Below are 24,125 nucleotides of genomic sequence, written 5' to 3'. Positions count from 1 at the left end.
GAAGAACAAATGTATGTTATTGATGCACAGTGAAGCTATCATGAAGAAACTAATAACCCTGTATTAGAACAAAAAAAGATTTACACATTTACACCATATAGCAGCTGGCCCAAACTACAATGTCCCGCAGTAACACCAACAGCGCTAAAGGCAATCCGCATAAAGTACACAATATACTGTACAATAAAAGTTTGTACTATCGCTGGGAAAATCTCAGAAATACAGTTTTACGATTGTTACTTGGTGGCATACCCGACGTTTGGTGTTCCTCTTTGTCCAACTACTAGTCCAGTGAGGGTGCATTCAATGTATTATATTCATGTACAGTACATAAACATGCACAGAATAAAATTCCCAATACACTGATGTCGCAACCGCTTAATGTCCTAGTTCAGTATTTTATTGGCTGCATTTCAATCACATCTAAAAGCGCAGTACGGTATATCACGACAGACTCAGAAGGACATATTTTAAATTGAAGTCTTTAACAACCTGAAGATGTTTATTTTTTGTAGGCTGTGGGGAGAATAATCTTCGGATGTTTTTTTATTATTATTTTACACTGCTGTTGTTATGAGGCTCCTTTTACACGTTCATGGGTTCTACAGTTCGTCTCTCCTTGCATCTTTACCTTAATAATATATAGAGGATCTATATAAAGGGAATTCCTCGGTAAAACAGCTTTCGCTCCTGCCTGGTGTTAGCAAGTTGCCCAGCAATAGTTTACCCGATACCTAGAAATATTTACAACCTTTTCTAATCAACTTAATTGCGCGCAGATTTCTTAATTCCGTTGGGGACAATAAATTAGTTAATTTTGAACCCTCTAACCCGTTAACAACCTGTCAAACATTAGCTTTGTATCCGTCTAGTTTATTTTGTAACAAGAAAACAGCAGTGCACCTAGGAGAAACGAGTACAGACATATTTGCAGCCACGTTTAAAAAAATCGAGTGCAACTGTACTAAAATCATATGAATCCTAGAAATTTAATAAAACGATCTAACATCGTGCCCATAGTTAATCACCCTTTATTAGGTTAATCTTGTTAACCATGTTCTAATGTACAAAAAAGTTTGCAGTTCATTGGGAGTAATTTGCTTGCAGGATGAAATATAAGTAGCCACCATCAAAAGGCAATCAACAGCAGCAATGTAGTGTGAAAATGTGCATCTGGTAAATGAAATGAGTTGCTGCAAATCTTTGCGTGACCGTTCTCACACAATTTGTAAAAAAGTCCAAATGCATGCAATGTAAAGAGGTCCTATATACTATAAAAAGCGCTTTTAACAAATTCCATTCGAAATTTTTTCCTGTAAATAAGCCAAATAAAATTGATTAATTTAGGTACTGCTTACGGGTAAAAAAATGGGAGCAGACAAAAATCAGTGCACCTGTTACTGGAGAAAACGGCATGCATAAACTGGCAGAGACACATCTGTAACTGGACTTTTGCGCTTTGAATTGTTTATACGGTATACCACGACAGAAACATAAGGGCTTGGGAAATTATGAAATTATATTCACTCCACTCCAATATTTCACGTGTAGCTCTGTAGGCCTTTAAACTAACAAACTATCTTACTTACGCTGCTGTTGTGTCCTGACCAGTGCACCATAGCCTGATTGTGAGCGGAATCTCCTGTCAGGGAGAAAGTAGTGCTGATTAGCTTCACCTCGTCTTGTCTGGCGTTTACCGCCTTGTTTTCATCCCTGGTCCATTTAAACTCGGACCTGCTCAGTCTGTGTCCACCCAGCAAAGGGTCAGCACTTTTCTTGTCATCTGAATGACTTCCTTCCAGTTGAGCGCTGCTACTGGTCTTCACCTTTTCCATTAATTTTGACAGTTCGGGTCCACTCCTCTTCACCCTCGGAAACTTGGTGTCCTCAGATTTGGTCTTGTCATCGGCCTCGGAAAGTTTATTTCTTACCGCTGCTTTGTTTCTAAAATGAGCCAATTTCATCTCCTCGGTGGTCACTTCTTGACTAGTGTTTTTTTCTTCTTTCTCCCCGGATTCAAGCGAACTCCTCAAGGCTACTTTGGAATACACTACATCCACTCTTGAACGAGCCATTCTGACACCCTTAGCCAATTTCATCACATCCCCAGGAGCAGCTGCATCCGAACCATTTCCATTTACAGTCTTAGAGCTAAAATCCCCGGCTACTTGGGAATGACTCCGAATCTGCTGAGAAGATAGTGTCCCTGTCTCCGTTGCATCCACACGCGTGAACAACATTAATCCCCCCCGTTTCAGTTTAGCCCGTGATGGGCATGATGTGCAAGTTATCTCAGCCTTGGCAGTAATCAGGATATGAGTGGAGATCAGAAGCCAGGTCCATAGAGCTAAGTACAAGCCTGGGCACAAGCCAGCCCCCCTCTCCATTGCTGGTAGAAATTTAGGGATTATTCTTCGCAAAACCCTTTAACGATTAAGGGAGCGCACAACTCCTTCGGAACTTGTGAGATTGTTACTGTGGCCGCTGTAGTCTCTCGGTTTTAAAAAAGTGCTTTTCAGCGAAACTGTTCACGTTCAAGGATTTGATCAAGTGAACCTCCACATGGGGGAGGAGCTGAACTGGAGCCAAGCTGCCAAAGCTGCGCCCGGAAGAGAGAGAGGGAGAGAGGAGAGATAGATGCAGGCAGTTCTGCATGTGTTTCATAGCTGCATTAGAGCAGTAATTGCATCTTTATTGCTTTCGAAAAATAAATATCCCCTTTTCATTAAAGAGAAAACTATTACAACAGGACTGTAAGAGAATGATTCTGCATATTTTAATTATTTCAAACATATCAGCCAGTGCCAACTTCCCGAAATAGTTACAGTCCACACACACAAGGAAACGCAAATACTGTTATATTTTAGAAAATAAGATCCAGTTGTAAATAACTCAACCGTACTTATATTCCATTGCACTGCTACACCGTAGTTCTGTTCAGTTTCTTGATATGCACGTAAATGAGTACGGAAAACATTAATCGGAAAGAAATTCGTCTGCTCGCTTCTCGAGTTCCTTGTTCATTGTGCATTGTGATTTCGTTACAGTTACCATCTGGGCTTCTGCAGAGTAGATTACAGTACATTTAAATTGTTCAACACAAAGCGAAAGCAGTCGTCACAAAATGCAGGGAATTATCGATGTTACGTAAAACCGTGATATGAATCCTCCATTCCAAGTTTATAATTCTTCTGTATTACGATCAGTAGACAGTCGCACAACTGAAATAGTTAATGTAGCGCCTTCGCTAGCAGCCCAGCGCTGTATCACAACGGTGCGCATCCTGCCGATTCAGGTTTGTTGTGGCAGCTGCGTCCTTGTCATATATATTTGGAAAATTATATTAACTTGTTTATCGGTGTTTTGTATCAAATTGAGGGGAAAAAATTAAAAGCAACAGCTAATTTATGCAAAATGCAACACTGCCATTGATATCAGATATACTGGACAGTACTGTATATCTGAGATCGCCCAGAATGAGTAAAATAATCTGGTGTTTTATTTCATGCGAACAGAGTATAATTAAGCCTTATATTTTAAACCATGCAGTAGCTACCGACATCTTAGTAGGTGTTTAGAATATATCAATACCGGCATCTGGTTAAAAACTCGCAGAGAAAAAATATATATATATAGTATCAAAAGGCGTAGTTATACTGAAAAAACCCCCACTGATATTACGTTAAGTATTTTAAAGTAGCCGTTTTCCCCTGCCATTTTCCCTTTCCATGTCATTGTCTCTGTACAATATCTAAAGCGGTGTCTTTGAAAAGGCTAAATACAGGATTGAACAAATGTCACGGTCTTTTAGTGACCGTTAACCGCGCAGTGCTGGACCACTTTATTTGTCGGTCTTTATCGTTTTCTGAGGCAGCCGATTTATCTTCTTATTTATTTGTTTGTGGGAGACATCTCTGGTTCTTATCTTATTCTCTGATGATTAAACGGGTGGACGAAAAATGTGCGTCATATCATGAAAAATGACACATCCCCACTTGCGCCTTATGGAAAACTTAGCTTTTATTTCCAGATAAATTCTTGAAATGTTGATTATTTCCGGTAATGTAACCATGTTAAACACAGTGATATTAAGTCTCATAGATAATTTGTGTTTTCTTGGTTTTGGTTGCTGAGACGTATTACCTGAGTGTGAGGGCTTTACATAAGATTCTGCAGAGTTTAAGACGTGCTCGAGTTAACAGACTTAGATTAGCCTACTCCTACAGTCTTTCGGGTCCCGCATTCCGGCAAGAGAGGAGTTGAATGATTAAGTGTGTATCGGTAAACAGCCATCTGTGATGGTATCGTACTGGGAGTTACCCAAAAGTTGCAGGGTAGACTGTTAACTGATAAAAAAAAACTCAGAGAAACAAATTATTTTAAGAACAGATACAAGTAAAAGGGGGTCATTTCAGGTCCTTTGCGGTTGTCTCTGTTCAAGACTAGAAAGGTTCAATTCCTTCAGCCTGTAAATGTAGGGCATTCTTAAGACCATTAATGCAGCTGGTTGCTCTTCTCTGGACTAATACCAGAGCAGCAATATATTTTCTACAATGTAGTGATCAAAATTGTGCACAATATTCTAAATGTATTCTCAGTTGTACTGTACATTGCCTACTTGGCTTGATTAAAATTCTACCTTGCTTACCTGGTGAAGTGGTGGTACTGTGGCTAAGGATCTGTGTCTGTGGCTGGAAGGTTGTTGGTTCAAATCCCACAGCTGGCAGAGGAATCCTACTCCAGTGGCCCCTGAGCAACCCCAACTGCTCCAGGGGTGTCCTGCTCTCTGACACCAAGCTTCTCTTTCCCTGCCTGTGGAGAGAGCAAGCTTGGGGTATGTAAAAAGACACATTTCTAATGCAAACAATTGTATATGGCCAAAAGTTATGCTACATTAAAAAAAAGTAATCCTATCATCATCTTCAGAAGATGCTTATTTAATTGAGTTTTTCCAATAAGACAATGGACATACAGTATACTGTGGATGTTTTGGGATTTTAGAGATGTTTTCAATTATTACAAAATATTTGTAATTTCTTGTTTTCTTAATTCTACACATTTTATTTCAGTATACACTATTTCATTATCAGATAAAGGAAGACTAAGAAGGAGTTTCCAGAACTACTTTCCAATGTTTAAAAAGGATGGACTGTGTATTCATTTAAAATAGGTATAACTGGGTACAATATACATAGTTGTGGAATCTGTCTTTCTGCATTAGTGAGCAGGTTTTTAATTCAACTTTGCAGGAATTACAGTTTTGAGTATTTAATATTTAGTAAAATATAGAAGTGTGAAGCTGACCGGTGGACATTGAGGAAGGACTGCAAATCACAATGGAATTTCTTTGAAGATATTAACAAAAAACTTTATTAAATAACTAGAGATGTAACAGGAAAAAAGGATGAACATTAATTTGGTGAAAACACTTTGAATTCTATAATTTTCTTATCAAATAAAATGCTTAATAGTCATGATTCACATTGAATAGATCATGTACTTTAGTTTTGCAAATTCTATCGATCTGTACACTTACAGTACATGTGCTGGAAGACACATATCCCTTTGATGTTACTGCTGACTACTTTAATATTTCCATGCGTTCATCAACCAATATCATCCATCACAGAGTGATGGTTTTCATCGACAACCAGTGAACACTGCCACGATGAACCAATGAAAACAGAAAATTGCTCCCTAAATTATATTAAGATATATCTGCTCAAGTTGCAAGCTCAAATTCGACTTTTTTTTTTCATGTGCTAGCATTTGTTTATTTTGCTGACAACAGTCTTCATGAAATCTCTTTCTAGCAAGGCTATCATGTAAAAACACTCCTGCACAATGCATATTTACGTATCCATTACTTTAAATCTTAAAACCTGTAAAATACCTTAGTAGCCTCAATTATAACTGTCTGGTTTTGAATTTGACTAATAAATATGGAAGATACTGTATAAAGGACATTAAAATGGAAAGACATGATAAAGTAGCTCCTTACTTCTCTGTTTGTTCATTGTCACTATGCTTAAGGAAGTGTAATGTGTTCTGATGACATGTAAAACCAGGGTGCTGACTACTAGACAATTGAAGATTTTGAGACGCTGGTCATGAGAGTGGGGGTGTTATTTCAAGTGTGGCATGCTGCTGGCCCAGAAAGGGTGTCGTCTCCTATATACTGTAGGTGATGCATTTCAATGGTAGATAAAGTGGGCTTCCTCCCATATAAATAACAATGAAGGTACTTCTGGAATGAAAAGGGCTATAGAAACAATTAATTATTATTCTTTAATAATTGTTTATTTCAATACTCTTATGAAGACAACCAAAGTACCAAATACACATCATGAGTGCAACTGTTTTGGTAGACCTTAGAATGTACTGGTCTAACACAGACTGATTCTTGCCCAGGCAAGCCTATATACACACACTGTACAATCCCTGTGGAAATACTTGCTTGCTACAACATAGTCAGCACTGTGTTAGTGGTGGTGGGGGGAGAAAATAAAGGAGTAACTTTCATTTCAGAAAAAGGATTTAAAGCTCCAATGGGAAAAGTACACTATGTGCAAGTTCAAAATCCAACTTTTTTATATCAAACCAAAAATTAAAGGTATACTAATCACTTTGAAAGTAAACATCCTTGCATTAGCTGTGTGTATATAAGATAAGGTAACTTTATTAGCCACATACAATTTCTTGCATTAGGAATTTGTCTTTTTTCACTTACCCCAGCTTGCTCTCCATGAGACACACAGGCAGGGAGAGAAGCTTGGGGTCAGAGCGCAGGTCAGCCATTGTACAATGCCCCTGGAGCAGCTGCGGTTAAGAGCCTTGCTCAGGGGCCCAACAAAGTAGGATTTCTCTGCCGGCCATGGGATTTGAACTGGCAACCTTCCAGCCACAGGTGCAGATCCTTAGCCACAGAGCCACCACTGTACAGCATATACTGTACATACTGTACTGTATTATGCAGTAAAAGAAATGTATCACTTAAACTGCAACAAATTCACAAAGTTATTGCTACCTAAAATAAAGTTATTGGAAGACAGACAACTTTTTATAGCATATGCATTGACATTGACATGGTTTAGGTAAATTCATTATTTTTATCAACAAGGTTAATCAACAGGGGTTCTGCTGAGAATCTCACAGGTGTGATCACTGATGAAAACAATACAAGCTGTACATCCGCAATGTCTGCTTTGTTCCAAGTTGCAGATGCAGTCTTGTGAGATTCAATCCAATTCTTCTCATAAAGCCTAGACAAGTATGTTCCTGTTCACTGGTCTCTGAGCTCTAGATGACACACATAATCCCATTTTATCCCACAAATGTTAAATTACGCTAAAATCTGGCAAGAAAGGCTTCCATGATATAACTTTCACTTTCTTTAGCTCTTATATGAGCAGCGTGAGGACATTCACCAGGTTAAAACACCTCATTACCTGTGTCCAATAACCTCTGTCACAAATGAATTGATTTAGAGCTTATGCAACAGTCAGTCACTCGACTGTATCACTGTCACAGTCCTAAGTGATCAAATAATCAACATAATGCCAAAAACAGTTCAGCATTTTGCAAAATCTGTAGACTTTATTTCTAAAGAGTGTTAAGCTTCTTTTGATATAGAATATATACCGTATAATAAATATATACAGCAGACAGGTATTCTGGCCATGTGTCAGTCCAGTATGCTCACCTCTGTGGGAGCGGCTCTTCTTTTTCTCAGGCTGGACCCTGTTAAAAAGGGTAAACCCACCCTGGAGGTCACAAGGCACAGTACACCTTTCCTTTTGCCTTATTGTTTTATTTTTCACACTTTTTTGTGTTATTTCTGGTCCCTGCTAACCTTACACTGGTGCTTCCATCCCTCACATGGGGCGTTGACTTTTCACGGGTGCTCGCCGCGCCGCTTCCCGCTCCACACTGTCACACACAATAGTGGAGTCCGCTTGTTTTCCCAGACTCGCCACAAAACGCTGCTTCCTCCTTCCACTCCTGCAGCCCTTCCTTACATTCCCAACTCCATCCAAACTACTCACACCATCAGCTTGTGCTGTACTGTATCTTCCAGTTTTACAAATGTCGCTTTCGACGGCAGTTTCTGCTTTTGAAATGTTTAATGTTTATCTCTGTTCTTTTTAACTGGAATTATAGCCCATGCAATAGGGAGCTCTCAAACATTCGACAACCAGTTTTGTATATTAAATTAATGGTTAATGCTTTACGTTCCTGATATTAAATTATTAAGTCATGTCATTTGCCAAACCGCTTCATACAACACAGTGTCGCGGGAAGCCAGAGCCTACCCAGCAAGCAACGAGCGCAAGGCAGGGTACAGCCTGGACAGGGCACCAGTCCATCACAGTTGAATTATTATATTGTATGTAATTTGGGATTAAGATCATAGTATAAATAATACTTTTTATAATTTAGCAATTCAGAATTTTACTTTCTTATATAACAAATGAATATTGACATCCTGTAGTGTCATACAATAGCTCCTCCCCCTCAGGTACGTAATACAGTAGCTAGGCCACACTTACAGTATAACCACTTACAAAAAGAGCATGCCTGACCCGATAATAGGAATGAGTTACAACATGCTGGATATCATTAGATGGTGACATCAATTACCCTTGCAAATAATACCAATCAAAGAGGAAAATACTGTAGTATTGTTGAAATTATAGTTTTTTTTAATGAAAAAATATCAACTTGCCCATTAATGATAAATCTTAACAAAATTCAGAAAAATCTGCTATTTAAAGTAATAAAGGACCAAAACCAGTACATAGAACATTGTTTTGATTTATAAAGGAATCTGACATTAGTGCTCTTTGTTTTTGAATATGACTCTGTTAAGTCTAATGCACTATGATGATGGGAGCTACCACCACTGACACAGAAAACCCTGTGGCTAAACAAACAACTGTGTACCTTAGGGACATATCTGAGAAACCAGCTCAACTCCACCAGCTGATATTTGTATCTTTATTGGTAGGGATCAATGGTTTCACCTTTTGCCATTAATAAAAGGGCTTTTCCTGGTATTGCAAGATCCCTGAAGCAGTACAAGGCAGTGTGCTTACTTTGTAAAACTGCACAAGTTGCTAAGAGCCAGCAGCACAATGATTTGCAGACCAGTGAGCCTAAAATGAAGTAGTGCAGGCCAGCCAGACCAAGCATATGGGGAGATCTGGAACTAGTAGTTTGACTTTGAGCATCCCCTCACTGAATTAATGATCATTTGCTTTTTAGCTTATGAAATGACATGGAAATTTAAATGTCTGCAGTGCGACATTTTGGTTTCATACAAACTGGTTTGTTATGAATGACAATATCAAACTCAAACCAAAATTCAATGTGCAAGTTAACAGCTTGCCACTGTAATTGCTAGATTGTTGTCTTCCTAACTGCTCTGTATAAGTTATCTTTATGGTCTATGCACACAGACGAATCCCATTTTCTAATTCATTCTTCTGTGATTATAGCACTGTATTCATGTTTGCAATTCAACTCACTTCTAAGAGAAAACGCTAAATTATAGCACTTTGGTTGTGACTTACAGTACACTGTAATTTGTGCAGCATTCTCTTGAGCTATGCATACTGTAGATTGACAGGATATCCAAAGCAAAGTGACATAATTTCTAAAAATATCATTTTTAAAAACATCGCTTACTCCTTCAGTCTGTTTTAACTCTTTGATAAGAGCATACAGTAGCAACAAGTATTTATGAGATCTGCTATTTCTTGATCTACCAAGACCAAAATCACATCAGAATCTTAGTTTCTATAACTTTAATGATGGAGCTGTTCCATTGTTCCCTTCTACTGGAAGCTTTTTTTCTTAAAACGTACTATATAACACAAAATAATCAATACAACTGTAATGTCAGTGACATGGCGTTGCAGTGGTTCAATTCTATACCTGGTATAATAATAATAATAATAATTAATAATTGCTTACACTTATATAGCGCTTTTCTGGACACTCCACTCAAAGCACTTTACAGGTAATGGGGACTCCCCTCCACCACCACCAATGTGCAGCATCCACCTGGATGATGCGACGGCAGCCATAGTGCGCCAGAACGCTCACCACACATCAGCTATCAGTGGGGAGGAGAGCAGAGTATAGTGTCTGTGTGGAGTTTGTATTTTCTCCCCATGTAAATGTGGGTTTCCTCTGGGTGTCCTTTGCTAGCCAGGATAGGCTGTGGCTCCCCTGCAACCCTGAATTGGAAGAAGATGTTAGAAAATTGATGTATTATAGTGTCCTTATGGCATAAATGTTCAAGTTATCACTTGCAGTTCTCAGCACAGTACATAGGTCCTTGTAGATCACTATAAATCTAATAGGTTTTATTATTTTAAATGTCTGTCTTTACAGTTATTCAAAATACTGAAGGAGCTTTATACAGAACTCAAACAATGTTTCAGTGTTAGAAGAGTGAACTGTACATACTAGTTTCAAATTTCCCACAAATATTCCATAAGTTTATTTAAAGATCTTACGATACCACATGTGAAAATGCTTGATGCTATAGTAAGAAATACTTTGTGAAGTGATTTCTCAAGAACAGATCCCTAACCTTCTACAGCAAAGGTCTGTTAGGATAGATGTTTTGAAAGAACCAAAGCAAGTCTCGGAAGCACTTTGTCAGACTTGATACAAAACATGGTACAAAGGAACTTCTTTCAGCAGTGGCATACCGACAAGGTAGAAATAGCCAAGCATGTCTAGTTTTATGAACAGCATGAAATCTGTAAATCACAGACTGGGGAACGTATGAATTTTCCTTCAGTTGGAATAAATAATCAGAAGTCAATGAGAATGTTTTCCAGTTCAATTTTATGGATCTATTTAAAACGTTCTTGCATTCTTTTATATCTGAGGCCATTTTCCATTATAAGCTGCTCTGGAACAGCCAATGCTATTCTGTGTCAATAAAACCTTGAAAAAGCTATTGGCAATATTAAGTGGCACATGTTCTGCAAAATGTGGAGGAAATGTTGGCCTCAAGCCCTGGTGAGCCTTAGAGGCCATATTCAGTACTTGATATAGACCTAAAGTGTCAGGGAAATGACATGCATTTCATAGTTGAGTAGCTTAGGTTTGCTTAGAAGAAAAAAAAATGATATGCCGACAGCAGAAACAAGAAATAATATTTGAATATTATTTTATTTCTATGGAAGTGACAAAGATCAGAAACAGGGAGGCAACATTATGTTCATCTCATTGACAGTTGGGAGTGCCCAATTTTTGTTCTCTCATTCAAACAAAACTTTATTCAGGTTGAAGTTATTTTAGGAAGTGCTTACATTCATTATAGAAATACACCAATATTGCAGAAAGCTTTGTAAGCAGTATTCAATACAAATCATTGGAGGGTTACAGAAATATCTCATACTGGTTTACTAAGTAGGAGACTTAGATTAGATCATTTGCAGTGCAGGTCATTACCCCATATATTCTTATGAATAACACAGAGCACTAACTACAGATAGAATCATTCATCCATCCATTGTTTAACTACTTCTTTCAATTCAAGGGAGCCAGAGCCTATCCTGGCACGCAGCAGTTGCAAGGCAGGGTACACCCTGGACAGGACACACAGACATACACGCACACTAACACCATAGTCAATTTCCCTAGAAGCCAATTAACCTACCAGTATGATTTTGGACTGTGGGAGGAAACCAGAGCACCAGGATGAAACCAACACAAACATGGGGAGAACATACAAACTTCATACTTATAGCAACCCAGGTCCTGAATTGAACCCATAGCCCCAATGCTGTGAAGCAACAATACTAACCACTGTGCCGCTGTGCTTCCTGAAGTAGAATCAATATTAATCAATTTATCTTTAAGGAATCCAATAAGGGAACTGTCGCCTTTTATTGATGTTGCCTGAGAAACCAAAGCCTGTCTTCATCCTGTGGATACAGCCACCTTTGAGTAGGACCATTGTGCAACTAAAACTCATCTGTTACAACATACCCCATCTGTGACCATTACAGGGCAGTATTTCAGTTCTCAAGTAAATACTGATGATGAAAATGAAATCATCAAGCACCACCATGTTGCATCAGAAACAAAAAAATTGCTGTTAGGTCTTAGGAACATTTCTGCAAAATAGATTTCCTGACCACACATTTGACAGTCATTGGTATTATGTCATTTCTTAAGAGTGTCATTCCCTTTCTTTCTACTGTGTTGGATTTCACACGACAGAAGAATAACAGAGTTATAATTGCAGTGTGGAATCAGATTTTGTTTTACAATGGATGCGTACTCTTTTAACTTTCTGTATAATTGTCATGCAGCACTGCCTGTGCCTAAGAATATGAAACATATTTGCATCTAATTGTTATTTCAACTGATGAATTGTATTTGTTCTGACTGCCATGTCCCCTATGACATAAAACTATAATTAAAGAGAAACAAAAAGCCCAGGTACAATGATTTTGAGAAGACAAGGAGCAAATGACCTTTAATATGGAGATGTTTGTTGAACAATTATGAAATTAGACCTTTTGGTGTCTTCTCACCGTGCGGCAAGAGTTTCATGTATACACTTTGTATGGTTCTCCATTTTGTCTCCGTCTCCATTTTGTTGGACTACTTTGCTTATTATTGGCACTCGCCTATTAAATCATAACATTCCCTTTTTGTAATGCAACTGTATTATTTACTGCAACTCCCTTTGGATAATGATGTTTCCATAAATGTTTCCATAAATTAAACCACTCTTCTGAAACATTTGCTTCATCCCTTTTGTTACAGTATATATTTGCAGTCAGCAAAGGTTTCCAAACAGTAATATGCCCACTAAGAATAACTACAATTTCGGGCTAGTTTGCATCTTGTTTTTAAAACATTTTTATTTCTCTCCTAGTGTAGTCAGTCTAGGCTCAACATATCAAACAGAAGATTTGCACATACAGTAGGAACTTGTAATCACTATCATAATGACTACTTCCATAGTGGGTTTTCTTTTTTGACCTCTTTTTTTGTCAATAGAAGCAATTACTTGAACATTCTTCAAAATCACACAACACTGGACAAAATATTAAAGTGGGCTACAATCTTTTGATAGGAGTAGCTTTCTTTAGCTAAAACATTTTTTACATTTTAGATTTGCTTCTTGGGAGCCATAGTATTCTCTAAATATTTTGAATATAAAATCTTCAATGGTATCCCCACCTTGAAGTGGATTTGACCTTTCTGACCTTTGCTATCGGGCATGTCAATTTAACTCTATTTACAGTATAATGCACAATTTGCATTATACTGTATACCAACTTTTTTCATAAAATGTTTAGAATATTGTGCGCTCTGGGATATTATAAACCAAAGATACTTTTATGAGCACTGTGAATCTGTAATGCATGTTCTGTGAAACACACAGATATGTAACATATTTACAAGAATGGTACTCTCGATACTATGAGTTTTGGGACCAAGTTATATAAAGTATCTCAGTGCAATTTTGAATCGCTACAGCTGTTGAAAGTCTTTTGCAAGTTTCCTACTGGAAGAGCTCAGATGGTAAACTGAGCCCCAGAGCTATATTAAATCATACGCAGTAAGACATGCTTTCTCTGGCATCTATTGATCCCCCACCCCCATTCCCTTTATAAATTTTGTAAGAAATGGCTTTGGATGTATTACTGAAATACCTAGAACAAGCACTGCTACAGATTGCATTTAGCACTGTCGTAGAGAGGGAGCCACAGCCAGGCAGGCCTGTCAGAGTAATATCATAATTAAGCCACCCTTAAATTAAATCAGTCTCGCACGAGAAAGGAAAGAGGAGCAAAGCGAGTAGCAGGTCTATTGATTATTATATGAATTCTGAATACAGACAGTCTTAGGGGCTGTTGGATTGACTCCAAGCTGACTCAGACTCTTGTCCTCTTAACAAGTTTCCTCGCCAGTGGCAGGATGGTATCCTCATCCTCTTATAAGAGTATCCATCTTCTCACCTCTGGGTCTTCTGAGGGCCATTTCTCTCCATGATGGGAAGGACAGGTTTACTGAATTAAAAGGAGATCTTCCAAGGAGGAAGCCTTTTCTGTACTTTTTTTTTAATAGAGGCATGATAGACGGCCTGCAGGAAATCTGGAAACAGACATCTTTATGCAAAATACAGAGGACGTTAAACCAGCAGAATGTAGAGCTGTTTTTTCAGAAATTACAAATGTATAGGAAGGTGGCTCGTAAAGTTCAGGTATTAACACCACATATTGACTAGGCTCAAACAGTCAGGTTACAATGTTCTTGATTACTTTGCTCCTGACATTTTAATATATAAAGACGTATCATTGATATGCAATTATTTCAATCCCCTCTTTTTCCGAGTGGATTCATTAGCTGGGCACCCATATACCTTTGGAGGAGAAAACCTGTGAGCTCATAGATGATCTACAATACTGTACATTTTTACAATAAATAAAGGCTTTATTTTACATACAGTACAGTATGTGTGTTACAGAGCTGAATTAAGGATCATGTTTTAGAAAAAAGGCATTGAAAAGGGACCAGGATCAAATCCACATATGGGCCAAGCTGCCCAAGAGTGGAGGAGCCTCTCTCTACAATGAAAAGTAATAAACAGTTAGTCCTACAAATGAACAGGAAAAACTATTCAATGACACAAAAGACAGAATGATGGAACTGAGTAGGGGTCTGACAAAATAAGAATGTAATTAGTGATTGTTGAGATACATATTTTAATATTTTTCCTTGTTGTCTTACTAGCTATCAGAGCTTTAGCTCTTCCAGTTTAATGACATGAGGGTGAGCTAGCAACCACAGTAGGGAGAGGATTGTTTTCTGTAAACTAGGGTTTGGAATCTGGAGCAGAACTGAGATCAAAATCTGATAAATACAGGAAAAAAGTTCAGGACAAATAATATTCAAAAGGAATAACCATACCCAAGAATTAAATGTCCTGAAAGGATTATGGAGTGGTTTAGTTAACATTTGGCTTAACCTAACTGGCTGAGGGCTAGCCTCCTGGACCATAGGGCAAAGAGGGTGGGACCCCATGCAGAGTAAGGAGTGACGAAGGGGCAGGTGCAAAGGTGGAGGTAGAGGTAGGATGCAGAAAGATGTACAGTATGTGAGGGAGATGGGGATAACGTAGAGCACTTATAATGTTTAAGGTCAGGAAATGACTTGAGGAGTGATTGTGAATTACTGATAGATGAGTCTGTTTGAACCTGGCTGTTGTCATCCCTCCTGAACTTTCATTATAAATTACATTAGGGAACAAACAGAAAAATGCTGAAAACATGGCTGTTTTGGTTTGTATCAGAAAACTTTATTTATTTTAATGTTCCTTTGGCCACAGAACTTGATAGAGTATTATGGTTAAATGGAAATGATTGCTCAACTTCTGTATTGGGATCTAAAGTCATTCTTCCTTCTTATTATATCAAAATAGGACCTAATCAAATCCAACTCTTTCCTTTTCTCACCAACTGTTTTATAATTTTCTGAATTGAAACTTTAGAACTGAAACAACATGTGCCTTGTTACAGGGTTTGCATTGAATACTCTGTTTTTCTTACAGTGCCATTGTACCACCTCTGATTGTAGGGCAGGAACTAGCCCACTAACAAGGACATCAAAGTGCACCTTTTATAGAAATCTTTTCAATTCTAATCTAATCACATCTAATATAGACTGGTGGCTATAAACTAATGCACACAGCAGTGGTGAAGACCTGAAAAACAAAAATGCAAAATTAATGTTTAGTCAATTTTAAGAAACATATAAATCTTTTAACAAAATCACCAATCCCTGAAGATGTCTGCAGGATTTGTGCTTCACAGTCAGAGCTCCTTGTAAACCAGGCAGAGTTCTTTATGAGACATTTATTGGCTGCATTTGAAAAGTGCAGGAAGATTCATGGGAGGCCCAAGGCTTAATGCTGGATTAAGACTTTAATCATTTGCAGGGCTTTTCATTTACAGTATTTATTTTGCAACTGCCTACCGCCCTTTAAACTGTGATTAGCAGTCACTGAATCTTTGCACAATCCAAATTAAGTGAAAAGTATTTATTGCCCTCTTAGTTTAGGATGATTTCATTGTTATTAACAATAATGCTTTGGAACACTGTACCTGTGAAAATAATAATATGTCAGGACTCAATGAATATTAACCCTCATCTGCAGAAAAATCCATTGTGTAACTAAAGGACTGAAATGAGTTAAACAAGTTTAAATGGGCTCTGGGATTAGTGATCAGCATCACCTGTAAATTCTGCTTGATGAGGTAAACCACTCAGCAGCTTTGCAGTTAAATGAAAAGCATCTTGTCTGATTTCATAATTAGCTTTTTTAGTGCTTTTTGACTGAAAGAATAGACTCATGGCAAGTTTAAATGGATGTTGTGGTTAAACCTAGATTTAAAAATAAATACTAAAAAGAGCCTTATGTATTTTCCTTGTTGTCGCCAAATGAAGACCTGTTGAGTATGGCTTATCATTTTCATTGTTGGTACTGTACATGTCAGAGAATCTTTTCTGTCTTCAATTTTAAAGCAGAAAGGATCTTATAGTGTGCATTTTTTAATGGTGAAAAATTAATAGTGCAAAGGTGTTCATTAAGCAGTTGTCACTAAACTATGATCTTGGATGTTAGAGTGACAGAAGACCACAGTCTTGTCTTTGTCACCCTTCCCAGGAAAGTGATTGAGTTAAAAGATACACATCACATACTATTTTGAGACTGTGGCTGGGGAATGTTGTATGCAGACACCTCTACAAGCAGCATCTCAATGACATACTAACACGGTCTAATGCTTGTTCAATTTATTTCTCAATTTACTTCCATCACTAATACTTTTCAAGATCTGTATAAAGCACAGCTCATTTATTTACCCATAATCCATAATTTAATATGCTTTCACCTCTATCACTGTGAAATGTATTCATCTGTCTTAACCACACGTTCTTTATCATTGTCCTCCACAGAACATGCCAAATCTCAATACTCACCTCACCCCACCACATCAACCCACCCGAAAAAGAGTCATTTGGTTTGAGTCAGATTTCATGTCAATCCTGTTAAAAATACACTACCAACATATTCTTTTTCTATTAAAACAAACTGATCCTCAAATAATACACTATCATTTTGGTCTCTTTTCATAGGTCATTATTTTCTGCAGGCAGATTATTTCTGTTCTGTGGACATCTACAAAGTAGGTTAATTTAATTTCAGGACACGGATTGCTTCATGTTTGCTCTTTCTGAGCACAGTTATAAAAATAAGTTTTTTTTTCATTTATATGTATAAAGTCTTCTAATATTTTATCTCACTGGCAGAATTAGATTAACCTCTCTTTCCCATTGGATTTTATTCAGAGACTTGCCTAAAAGTTTAAACTTCTGGATTTTAGATACCAGGAATATTTTCAAACTATCTGAAGGGACCTATTAGTTCCAAATGTGTCACAGTTATGAACATCTTTAATTATTAGAACTTTGGTTCAGCCCAGTAGTAAAACTGGGATGAGATAGAATAAAGTAATTCAATACGAACTGCTAGACTGTAGTTTTCTAAGTGGAAAGGGAAGAAAGGTGGGGGATATTAATCTTTCTTGCACATGGTTCACTTATGTCACTTTATCAAAGGGTTTTAGAGTGTGGCACAACATAAATATTTTTGTCCACACATTTTTTCTCTATTCAGCATATATGCCTTCATATATACAGTATAGTACAGTATACAGCAACTTACTAAATACTAGAAACAACAGAACAAGAAAGAGAAATAACAGTACACTAAGTGATCTGTAAAAAGCAATACATTCAACTTAATTTGATTCTGAAGCACATCCTCACTTACTTTCTTGTCAATACAGTATATCTTTTAGGATTGACAAGCAAATGTTGCATACAGTGCCTTGCAAGATTAAGACCCTTCCTATGATGTTCCATTTTGTCCCAATGATGCGTACTGAGTATTTAAATGTCAGGAAAAAAATAAACAGAAAATAAGACCTCAGACCTCATCGTCATCATTTTCTAACCTCTTACTCCTGGTGAGGGGCAAGGTTGTAAAAGGCTAAGTAGCTTAGAATGGACTTCCCTTTCCCTGGGAACAGTCTCCAGCTCCTACTGATGGACTATTAGGTTTTGCAAGGCCATCTGAGAGATATAGTCTCTTTTAGCATGTCCTGGGTCTGCTCTGGAGTCTCTTCCCAGTGGGCCATGCACGACACACCTACAGTGGCAGGACCCCAAATGGCATCCTCACACATACCCAAGCCACCTCAACTGGTTCCTTTCAATCCAGATGAGCAGCAACTCTGCTCCAAGGTCCTCTGGACTGCCGAGTTCCTCACCTTGTCACAGAGGGTAGATCCATCCCCGCTATGGAAAAACCTCATTTCCACCACTGGGTCCAGCAATCTCATTTTTTTCTGTTATTACCCGAAGCTCCTGACCATAGGGTTATAGAGAGATTGGAAAACCCTCTGTGTGAGGCGACCTGAATTTTGTTGATCCCTGTGCATTTTCCCCCATCTCAGGCATTGAACACTGTAACTCTTTTGAAGTTGCCCTTGGCCTCACTGTGGCAACCCTTACCATTTACTTCCTCTTCTGGCTGCTTGGTTTGGAGGAACAGCCTGGACTAGTACACCCCCCACTTCTTAATGATCATCTTCTCCATGCTCTTAATTCTATTTGAGAATATTAACTTAACTCTTTAATTTTCTTTCATATTTTTTTCAATTATTATTTTTACATCTTTTTATTGTGTTAAAAGTTTAGAGTAGGTTATGCGTATTACAAATAGTAATTCTAACTTTAAGTGTCATGAAAATGTTAATGCAACAGAATGGGAAAACTGTGCAAGGCTCTGAATATTTGCGCAAGGCATTGCATGTGAAATATATTGTACATGTTAAATATTATTGAAGAAAAATGTGAATCACTCTCAGGAACTAGCAAAGAGCAATTAGCAATTCCAACCCTTCATTTTCCAACTGCCTCTTCCAATTTTCGAGTTGCGGGGGAGCTAGAGCCTATCCTGGCAAGCACAGTGGCAGGCAAAGAGCACAGTGCAGGGTACACCATGGATGGCATATCAGTCCATTGCAGGGGAGACAGTCACAAACAACAACACACTCACACCAGGATTAACTTTTCCCAGAAGCATACTAACCTACTGTACCAGTATCTACATGAAAACATACAAACTCCACATAGATAGCAACCCAGGTTCAGAACAGAACCCAGGGCCCCAGCACTGCGAATTAACAATGCCAACCACTGCACCGCTGTGCCGCTCTAATTAGCAATTTTCATCTTTAATTTAGACATACATAAAAATGCACATAAAAAAGCATAAAAGCAAAGTGTGTCATGACCTTTGCATCTAACAAATCTGATGCTCACAGCATTGCTTCCTGCTGATGGAAGTGAAAGTAGTCAGTAACTCAGCATAACATAAACTGTTCAACTCCAGCTCAAAGCCAAATGGAAACAAGGCAGTTAGCTTCCTGTTGCTTTTCATTTCTTATGTTTTAAAACAGGCTGTAAGTAAAGCATTAATTCTTCTTAAAACAAAAATAATCCAACAACTTTAAAGCAACCTTAAGACAATTATCATTGTTTTCCTTATTCATTTCTTTACCCATTCACTTTCAATTTCATTTATTTATTCTGCTACTTATATTTTTGTAATCTAAACAGTGTGACTAGTCCTTTGCTGTAATTTGAACTTGTATTCATAAGAACATAAACTCCTATCAATGTTCTTCTTCATCATAACTCTTTGCTTTTGTGTATTGCCTTTCATCACAAGAAATACTAATGTCTTTCACATAAAAGAAGGAATCCAATTCATCCAGCCCTGAAGTACAGCACTCACCTGTGTGATGAGCCAGCTTCCCCAGATTAGGTTGAGGAGTGAGAAAGAACTGTAAGAAAATAAGTCCTTTTACTTTACTAAGCCACACTCAAAATAAAGGTTCTTATTTTGGATAGAAGACCATAATGTAACTTTTGTGAGCCTGGTCATATGAAAAAATAAAATAAAATTCCATTACATAATAGGGAAGAACATCTTGCTTTTTATATTTTAACTTTATTGCTTAGCCCTCTTGAAAATTTAACCTAAAGTGACAAGAAAATTAGAAAAAAAAGACTGAACCATATACTGAAAGCACATATTTGCTCCCATGGTGCACTATGTAGTCTTTTCTTGTACTGTACAAAGAGCAAATGGCTCATGAGGTGACTATAAATTTTTAATATGCAGCATGGCAGCTTGCATCAGGCTTTTCACTGATAGAGAAATCTGTTTAAAAAATGTCTACAAGTTAATACCACAATACAATTTAATTTAAAAAAGGGTCACACTAGAGGGACTGCTTCTAACATTCCTTAGAATGTATGGCCTTTACGAGGTGTGGTGACCTTTTAACCACTCAGTTAATTGGGATAAGATAACCTTTCAGAAACTTAGTGTAGTTTAGCTTTTAGACTTGGCTCATTAAGACAAGAGCTCTGGAAGAGTTCTGCTTTTTTTGTATTCTTTCACAAGTACAATCACTGGCTGGAAGTTTGCTCAGCTGGGAATTAATTTCAGGTCAGAAGCAATTCAATACAGATTGAGCTGAAGCCTAATTCTCTGTGCTTGTCTTTTACGTACTGTATGATCAACACTTGTGGAAGCATTTTCAGATCCAGAGAATGAGTGAGAATAAAATCTAGCCTCACCTCTTTGCCAGGTGGTTCAAAAGTAACCATTACATTCATGCATTGTGAAAAAGACAACTGTACTTAAGCACTGAATGTTTTGCTTTTTATGTGATTTATTTTGTTCTGCAAAATCAAACTTAAAATCATCCACAGAAAGGTATGAAGCACTTAATGTACATGCAAAATTTTGAAATTAATTAAAAGCAGCTCATTTTTAAATGTGTTAAACTGTTTTAGCTGTTTTAACTTCTTGTTTTAACCTTAACACCGCAGAAAAAGTGTATTACCAATGTTTTCACAGACACTGATTAGCCCTAATCTTGGATCCACTGATATGATTTCTATACACGTCTGTAAATATGGCTAACCTTGGTGTGTGAAATCAGCCTTTAACGGCACAATTATCCTGAAAGAGATTAACATATTAATTAAGCATTACACCATTACTAAATATCATCATCATATTCATCTATCCACATAAATCCACTGTAGAATGAAGGCCTGCCCAAAGACTCTCCACATATTTTATATTCATGTCATTTGTGCAAATTTCCTCATTTCCATTTCGAGTCTTCCATTAAGCTTTGGAGTTTTCCTTTTCTTGTTTCTTAAACTCTGGTTTAGAATCTTCTTGATCTAATCTTGAATTTTTATTCTTCTGTATGGGTCCATTGCCATTATATTCTGCAGTTATATATATTTATCTCATTTTCTGTCTAATGTTACTATTTCCAGCTTATATCTTTCCCTGCTCCTGTGTGTTGGTTGCACTCATTTGTTTTTTACTTTCTTGCCTTATGTGAGTTGAGGCAGGATGCAACAGTCACAAAACCTGCCTCTTTAGCTGCTAAACTAGTAAGATGTATTTAATCATTTTAAAGTGCTCCATTCTATTATGTCAACTCACAACTAGCAACCCACTGAAATAAGCAGATGTTTGCCTGGCCAGTACCAGGATTTGAGACCTCCTAGGAAATACTAAGTTTGCTTGTCCTAACTCCCCATTATAGTGACAGGGGGAACATTATACTGTAAAATAATTCACACTCCTTCAGATAGCCATAAAACTTAGGTCTACTCTCTGTGATCATTACAAATCTCACGGCTTCATTACTCTGTTCTCCTCCTGATGTGTGGTGAGCATACAGTGTACAGTACTATGGCTGCTGTCACATCATCCAGGTGGATGCTGCACATTTGTGGTGGAGGGGAGTCCCCATTACCTGTAAAGAACTTTGAGTAAAGTGTCCAGGAAAATACTGTATAAGTGCAATGTATCATCATTATTGGTAGTAGTAGTTACTGTATATGTCTCTCACTTTCTCACAATGTCCCAAATACAAATAACAGTTAACTTCTTCAAGCTTAGACCCACTGACTTCAAACTCCATTGATCACATGACATAAATGTTTAAAGTTCATTTTCAGTTATTTCAGTTTTGTGTTTTTGTAATATTGAGGTTTTGGAGAGAATGTGACATATTGAAAATGCTATACAGAGTCAGAGTCACTGAAACAGAGTTCGGTGTGTGTAGTATCACAATCAGAACTGATTGCAGCAAAACCATTCAGCTCAAAGTTCAGGTTTTTAACATTTCATTTTAAGGTATTCTGGCAAACCCAACCTTCATGTCTTTGGAAAGAAACCAGGACATCTGGCAGGAATGCACATACAGTAAACACTAGGAGAACATATTGGGAAAAGAAACAAATCACATACTGTACATTGAGGCACAGGCAAAGGTAAGAATAGAACTCATTAGCTCAGACTTGAAAGGCAGCAGTACTAATTACTGTACCAAGCCACAGTGCCACCCGTTAACAAGTACTGGAGCTTAGTTACTGTACAAGGCAATACAACAGTCTTTTTTTGTAATGCAAAAAGTGAATCTTACATATTTTGCTTGTATCGTTTATTAGAACAAGTATATTTTAAACATTATAAAATATTCAGTACCCTCTACATGTATTCATACCCCTGAAGAAATAGGAGCAATAAACATGTAAAAAAAATATTTACATATAATGTTTGTTGGTTATACAATCTAAAAATGTTATACAGCAATCTTGAAACCATTGCACAGAATAAACTCATATTTGTTATAAATAAAGTCCAGAAAACATGAGGGTCACATCTCTGTAGTTAGTATTTTGTAAAGCCTTCTCTGGCAATGATTATACTGACTAGACGCCTTTTGTAGTGTACTGTAGGTTCTGGTACAGTACTTCAGTGGAGAAATGTATGAACATCCCTCCTTATAGAATTGCTCTAAGTTCTTCAGATTCCTTTACAATAGCTCCAAGACCCTTAGATGCCAAACAAGCCCACAGCAAGATAGACACCCACAATATTGCTCTGTGGACATGACTGTATTCTAATAATGAGCTTAATTTCTTAAGCCAAACTGCAATGCTGTAATACATTTTTATTTGTCATTGGAATTGATCAGGTAGTGTGAGCACCTGGATATTTATACCGATCTACTGTACTGTGCTCAGTAATTAAGCAACAGTTATGCAATGGCCAACGTTAATTTCTTTCAGTCATTTAAAATCCCGTTCTGTCACATAGTATCGCACTGATAAAAAGGGTGAGACAGTCTTATCCTGAATATAACCCAGAGCTGTGCTATAAACCACTTATGTAACAATGGTTATTTTGTCTCTTCTTTATGGCCCGTGGTGCATGGATATTAGAAAAATTGAGGTATCCATCTATGTCATACATTGTGCAACCAGCTCAAGCTAAAATCAAGTATGGCAGAATTGTTTGTCTTAAGGTATGGAGAACCTATAGTATGGTTGGCACCTTCATTTGCAGTGAGTTGCCATACACAGAAACGTAGTTCCTGTGCAGTGAAAAATGTGTTTCATTTGTAACACCAGCAGCACCTAAAAGCAAACCCACAACACTGTATCCATTCACAGCTGACAGCACACCAGCCCAGAACTCAACACAGTGTATTAACTTTGCTAGCTGGCTGAGCACAGGGCTAGCAGTGTTTGAGTCTCTGTATTCTGAGATATGTAACCCCAGATGGTCATCTATACCAGATTCTGATAAGAAACAAAAGAAACAACAGTAGTCAAGGGTGTTTAAGACACATCCACATAGAAATGTTACTCAGAAGGCGTCTTCTTTTACCTTTTAGTTAATGGAACTCCACAAGCATTTTCATGCATTTGCTCTTCTTTATGATGAACATGATCATTTATTGTGCAAAGACAAAATGTTAAAATTTGACAGTCATCAGCATCAGCAGGAGGGTCAAAAGTTTATTGGTCTCTTATTTGATGATTTTCAATTTGGCAAATAGCATTGAGGGATTGTCCTCCTTTTGGGAAAAAATGCTGGGAAATATGTGAATAACTTTCGGCTATTTTCA

At 37.5% G+C, this 24,125-nt stretch overlaps 1 protein-coding gene across 1 annotated transcript in view; it reads right to left on the bottom strand.

Annotated features, from left to right (window-relative positions):
- The window catches only part of sorcs3a (sortilin related VPS10 domain containing receptor 3a), a 290,460-nt gene extending 287,816 nt beyond the window's left edge, over positions 1 to 2,644 (bottom strand). The window contains exon 1 of the mRNA XM_088635725.1: positions 1,590 to 2,644. Within this exon, the coding sequence (XP_088491851.1) occupies positions 1,590 to 2,387 (798 nt within the window). The 5' untranslated portion in view covers positions 2,388 to 2,644. The remainder of the gene's footprint in view (positions 1 to 1,589) is intronic.
- Between the last annotated feature and the right edge of the window lie 21,481 nt (positions 2,645 to 24,125).

Source organism: Lepisosteus platostomus, chromosome 6, assembly GCF_059453375.1.
Source record: "Lepisosteus platostomus isolate fLepPlt1 chromosome 6, fLepPlt1.hap1, whole genome shotgun sequence".
Lineage (NCBI taxonomy): Eukaryota > Metazoa > Chordata > Actinopteri > Semionotiformes > Lepisosteidae > Lepisosteus > Lepisosteus platostomus.
This window is presented reverse-complemented; position numbering and strand designations above follow the sequence as displayed.